At 44.4% G+C, this 6,001-nt stretch overlaps 1 protein-coding gene across 1 annotated transcript; it reads right to left on the bottom strand.

Moving 5' to 3' along the window:
* Positions 1 to 2,579: 2,579 nt before the first annotated feature.
* Positions 2,580 to 6,001, bottom strand: mstnb (myostatin b). The gene is made up of 4 exons (XM_088314470.1): positions 5,788 to 6,001; positions 5,302 to 5,620; positions 3,614 to 3,984; positions 2,580 to 3,099 (listed from the first exon to the last, which is right to left on the bottom strand). Exons 1-4 carry the CDS (start codon positions 5,851 to 5,853, stop codon positions 2,719 to 2,721), a joined length of 1,137 nt encoding a protein of 378 aa, XP_088170596.1. The 5' UTR covers positions 5,854 to 6,001; the 3' UTR covers positions 2,580 to 2,718.

The raw sequence follows: 6,001 nt of genomic DNA on the forward strand, positions 1-6,001 counted from the left end.
GACGTTTGCATAACGGTGGCCTAGCGCATTTTAAATTTGCATCTGACTGGTCAAATTATGATAAAAGCTTTCCCAAAACTCACGAAACAGCAAATGTGCAAAATCTCCACCATTCAGTCCACCGTAGTTGAGTCTTTGCATTTGGAAACAAATCTGGTGCATCGTTTTGGCGAGCTAAAAACAAAGACCAAAAGTCAAGCTAAAAACTTTATTTGGTAAAATAGGTTCAGTATATATCGTGGCTGCATTACATCTGCTATCTTGTTCAATTGCAGTTTGATTCATGTGTACCAAAAGCGATGAAGAAAACAAATAAACAACAAATGTATTTGTATACAATAGAAACATCAAAATCAGTTTTTACAACTTTCGTAGCCACCAAATGTTTCCGTTTGGTGAGCCATAGTGCAAACTGCATTGTAAGAGTAGACGCGTACTCGACGATGTCAACATTGAGACAATCTTTTGTCTTGAACACTGCATTCTTTGAGCCTTCGCTTGAAGTTCTTTTTGAGTCCTGTGAATTGGATTTTCATGAGCATTGATGAAATTGGAGCCGCAGAAGATCTTGAGCTGACCACATCGGAGTCCATCCTCAGAAAAGTTTTGAACTCCATTCGAAGTTGGGAGAATTGCAACGTGAGGGGCGGTGGGTGCAATTTTTTTTTTTTTGTCTGTTCCACTGTGTTCTGCAGGTTTGAACATTTGAGCATTTCTTAGTTTTGATCACTCATCAGTTTCCCAGATCGCACTCATGAATCAGTAATCCAGCATATTTCACCAATTCTTTTTTTTTTTTTTTCACCAAATGCCCTGGTATTTTCTGAAAAACTCACCTATTGCCAGTTTCCTTCTGAAACGCCATAAAGAGGCCATCAAAGTTTTTTTTTCCTTATTAAAATGACTTTTCTCCCTCATGAAATGTTAATAGAAAATAAAATTGCCAAAAAAAATCATAATTTGTTCTTGTCACATTATGACCCCCCCCTAAAAAGTATGTTTGATATTCTGAAAGAAAATATTCCAGTGCCATTAAGTAGTTATGTTTAATTGGCTTGATGATTATGTGGAGAAATTTCCAGACACTGTACAAGGTCCCTGGAAACAAAAGTTTGCAATTTAAACTAAACAGAGGAAAAAGTTGGTCTTGTGCTATTTTTACATGATCGGTATGGATGTTGTAGCTTTTCTTATATAATTTTTTTTTAATTAAAAACAGTTTTCTACCAAATGACAGCAATGCAAGTTCTTCACCACCTAGTTTGTTGTTGTTACGTGTATAATCATTTGTGACAGTATTATGAGTAATTCAGCAAAATTGTATTATTATGGAAGCAAATATAATTGATCATCCCAAAAACTGTCAACTGACTATTTCGGAAAATGAACAACAAAAAAAACAACTTCTGCCTAATCATTTGGAACTCTGACATTTACTGACACGTTTTTTTTTAAACAAAATTGGTCAAGTTAAAAAACAAAAACGTATCCTTTCTATCCCCATTCATTGAGCGCACGCGTACGTGCACGTGCACGTGATTGTGTGTAATTGCAAACTTTCGTCCACTAGATGGCAGAAGGTCCACGAATGAACCGATGCAGCCACCTGCTGCACATTCATCTATGGGGTAAAATTAGTCACAAAATTGAGACCAAATTCAGATTTGATTTGATTTTTTTTTCAGTATTCAGTAATCCGGTTACGTTTCAAAAATTGCTTGTTACTGAAAAAGGAGTGTAGGAACAAAGTATACATCTCGATTGAGACGAAAATCTTTCTACGTGTGGGAGGAGCCACGTTTAGCCTGGGTTGTTATGGAGAGTTTCTCTCACATGTAACTCGTTTATTGTACATTGGCATCATTGTTCATATTTTATTTATTGTTTAAACTAGATCGGCACGTCTTAAAAAATAGGGAGTGTTTGAATTATTAGCTTTTTTTTTTTTTTCACTGCAGTATTCGTTCCCTGTGGCGATTGCGAGGAATATTGTGCTGTGAGATTTTTTTTTTTTTCAGATGTAAAATATGGTGTTGCAATTTTTGTTTCATCTGAAAAGTGCTGATTTTGAAGGTACAAGAATTCTGCTGATTAGAGTTTGGAAAATGAATTGCCTCGCAGATGATTGGGGTGAAAAAGGCGACACTATGCCGCTTTTGAAAAACGCCACTATTCACATTTTAGATTCCAAAAAAAAAAAATTCAGTTATGGTGAGTCAGCGTGGGTTTTGGACAGTACCATAAAGTGGTCCATCTGGACCACGACACAATCTTCGTACGCTGGGGAGGAGTTAAATTTAGCCTGGGTTGTAAGATTTAGTTGTGGAGAGTCTTTGCATTTGTCATTTTTTGGAAAGTCAAATCTTTTTCAGTGACAAAGTTATTTGGGATTTTGGTTTGCGTGGAAACGATAAACTCGGTCATCGGGAGACGACTTTCTCTTCAATGACATATTTGTGTGGCGGTGTGAGAAGCGCCTCAGCTCGGTAACTTGCGAAACACTTGTTGTCTATGGCGAGCGTCTCCTCGCAGAGGAGCGAAAGGAAGCGACAGGAAGCCGTGTGAGCGCGTTTGGCTTATCGGGGCCTCGGCCGCACCTGGAAAAAGACTGGAATTGGTGTTTGGGGGTGGAAAAGGCCCCCCTCAACAGCTCCCTAATCTCTCGTAATAGGTGTGGGGGTTGCAGGGGTGGCTGGGGGAGCGAGGGAGGGGGCGGGCTCAAGAGCAGCCGCAGCGGTCCACCACCATGGACGGGATCTTGCCGTAGATGATCTGCTCTTTGCGGTTGAAGTAGAGCATGTTGATGGGCGACATCTTGGTGGGGGTGCAGCACGGGCCGGCGTTCCCTCGAGGGTTGGCCTTGTTCACCAGGTGGGTGTGCGGGTACTTCTGCAGGTGCATGTACTCGCACTCGCCCGAGCAGTAGTTGGCCTTGTAGCGTTTCGGCGCGATAATCCAGTCCCAGCCGAAGTCCTCGAAGTCCACGGTGAGCGGGTAGCGGCAGCAGCGCGACTCTGGCGAATTCTCGTCGCAGTCCAGGCCCGAGTCCCGGCGGAGGCGCCGCGGACCCTCGCTCAGCTTCACCTCCATGAACGGTTGCTGCCGCCACACAAAAAAAAAAAACAACATGGAGACAACACGACTCTCGCCAGCCACACCGCAGGCAAACCTAACCAGCGCGTCCGGCGAGCACGTCAAATGGCCCCACCCCCCAAAAATAATAAATAATTTTGTGACAAGAGGTTTAGGGTTGGGGTTAAGGCCAGGGTTGGGCTCGGGTTGTCCACAATTAGGGTTTAAATTTGCGTTCCAATTAGGCTTGGGTTGAGGGTTTTTTTTTTTGTTCTTATCCTGTCAAATGACTCAATTTTGGAAACACTATTGACGAACAAAATTACAAAAGTTTCCCACCACATTTACATTACATGTCAAATTGATCGGCAGGTTAAAGTCAATCTCGTGGAAAAATACGCGGAGTCATTACGTTGCCATTGTCAGCAAATTTTGGGAGTCACCCGCAAGTGGAATTGAACATTTTCTTGAAGTGATGCACCGGCGTCTCCGTCGGCATTTTGGAACGCGACGAGTCAAATGTTTCGGAACGGAACCTCACCAGTCCTTCCTCGCCCGGCTCGGCGGAGGTGACGGCCAAGTCGTTGCCGGCGTTGTCGTAGGCGTTGATGTGGATGCCCCAGTTGGTGTCGGGCTGGCGCAGCCACACGCTCAGCACTTGCTTGACGTCGATGCTCTGCCAGGACGGCACCCCGGCCTTCACGTCCAGCTTGAGGGAGCGCACGCGCGCGTGCCTACCGCCATCCGCCGCCGGCGTCAGCCGCGAGATCTGCAGGAAGACGGCGGTGGGCTCCTCGGACGCCCGCAGGTGCACCCACAGCTGCGCGCGCAACACGCGGCTGGCCTGGAACTTGGGGCTCAGCGAGAACAGGCAGCATTTGGGCGAGCCGTTCGCTTGCACCGCCGGATCGGCTGCGGGAGATCGAGACCGCACACATTAAACCACTTTGCAGATGCGAGCCATCGAGAATGATTCTGATCATGGATTCATTTTTGTCCAAATTGTTTTCATAATGCGCACTCTTTTTTGAGCGCTCCTTTCGTTTTCGTTACGTCACTTACGTGATGAAATAAATATTCATTAAATGTCTTTTTCTCAAAGTTGTAATGGAGTAAATCGTGAGCTACCAACAAAGACGACTGCGATTGTTTTTGTGTGTTTCTGGCACTTTTCATTTCCACCTACCTCTGGTCAAAATGCACATAAGCGTAAACATTGTGGTGCCTTGAAGTGCGAGTTTAGTTTAGAGTCGGTATCATGAGCTAATTTAGCATTTTTGGTTTTGTTTTGCTCGTGCAGAACCTGTTGTCGGCTCAATGTCAGTGTACTTCTACTCGAGTACAGCGTACAAGAAGTACTTTTTGACACGTCAGCTCGGTTCCAAAAGAGAGAACACGCTCAGCAGCTTTGAGACATCTGCAACAACATTTTGACTGGTTGAAACTTCATTTACGTTATGAATGGCCAAATTAAGAATGAATTAACTTCAAAGTTGAACTAAAACTGCAGTTGGTGATTTCTGCAATTGGATTCGGACTAGTTGGGCTGCACAACATTGGAAAAATATGTGTGGCATGCAAAATTGCGATATTTGACAGAACTAAAGATAACAATATTTGTATTATCTAATGTAAGAAATTTAAAAAATGCAACAAATTAGATGGATGTATTCTCAGCTAATTACTTGTAATAGACTTGCTTCTTATTTTGTGTTAGTAATGTCCCTATATTCTTCTATATTGGATGACAATGTGCACTTAAAGTTGAACCTAACTGATCAAAGTCATCGAAATGCGGACAATTCCATTTGAAACAAATTGCACGTCTTTATGATTAAGTTCTTATGTGCCATTATCACGACATATTTTACATCTTTCGATCAAGTTTTAACTAGGCAAATTCAAATGAGAGATATTCGTGACTATAGGTTTGTATCTCTGTAATTCCGTTTAGACGACACAAAACTGAATGGAAAGTGCAACATCACAATTAAGCATAAAGACGTTGCTGATATATCGACAAATTAAATTCCGGTTAGTCAAACTTGAAGAAGCCATTGTTGTAAGAAGGATTGAAAGCCTGCTTTGCTTACAAAGGGAACCAACTGTGCATTCATTAGAAAGCAGCATTTTCACGAAAAGAATTCGCAACCGATGCTTCCAAATGCTTAAAGCACACCACATCCGTCCCGAGCGGATCAAAGAGAATCCGATTGGATGTCCACTTACGTTCCGTGGCCATCATCATGATGGTCTCGGTGACGGCGTGCTCGTCGTCCTCGTCCACGACCAAGTCCCGGTTGTCGTCCCCCAGGACGTCGTACTGGTCCAGCAGCTGCTGCAGCGGCGGCGCCCTCGGCAGGAGCTGCTTGACCACATCTCGGCTGATGTTGGGCGCCTCCTTCATGCGCAGCTTGCTCAGGATTTGCGACTTGATGGCGTTCAGGCGCATGCTCTTGATTTGCTGGCGCACGTCGCAGGTGGAGCACGGCTCCGACGACTCCTCCGGCCCGCCGGAGGATTGGTGCGTCTGCGTCAGCGTCTGCTGCTGCTCGCACAGGCACACCGCAGCCAAAAGCATCAGCAAAGTCAAGCCGACGTGAGAGAAACACATTGTGCACCCAGAAAAAAAAAAGAAGACACGCGCGTGCTTAAGGATTCAAGTCCAAACACTGATTGGCATCACTTGATTAGCGCGCACGTTTTTATACTCACACTTCTTTTTTCCAAGTGGCGTCCAAAACGATGATTGGCTGGGCAGGCCAACAATGACTGAACCATGACAACTTTTTTTCCCCCTTCCTCTGTCAAACCATAAAGGGATTGAGGGGAGGGGGATTGGGGGTGTCCTGGGTCGCGAGCAGATTGTGGATAGATTGATTTCTCGTGCGGCGATTGCGCAACCAGCGGAAGCAAACTTGACCTTCTT

Source organism: Idiotropiscis lumnitzeri, chromosome 14, assembly GCF_059441095.1.
Source record: "Idiotropiscis lumnitzeri isolate Australia: NSW breed Sydney's pygmy pipehorse chromosome 14, RoL_Ilum_1.0, whole genome shotgun sequence".
Lineage (NCBI taxonomy): Eukaryota > Metazoa > Chordata > Actinopteri > Syngnathiformes > Syngnathidae > Idiotropiscis > Idiotropiscis lumnitzeri.

What these genes read in the sequence shown, in the direction of transcription:
- mstnb (XM_088314470.1), bottom strand. Translation starts at nt 5,853, where the DNA reads ATGGTTCAGTCATTGTTGGCCTGCCCAGCCAATCATCGTTTTGGACGC. An exon ending in CATGATGATGGCCACGGAAC is followed by an intron (nt 3,985 to 5,301) that starts GTAAGTGGACAT and finishes GATCTCCCGCAG; the next exon opens with CCGATCCGGCGGTGCAAGCG. An exon ending in AGCCGGGCGAGGAAGGACTG is followed by an intron (nt 3,100 to 3,613) that starts GTGAGGTTCCGT and finishes GTGTGGCGGCAG; the next exon opens with CAACCGTTCATGGAGGTGAA.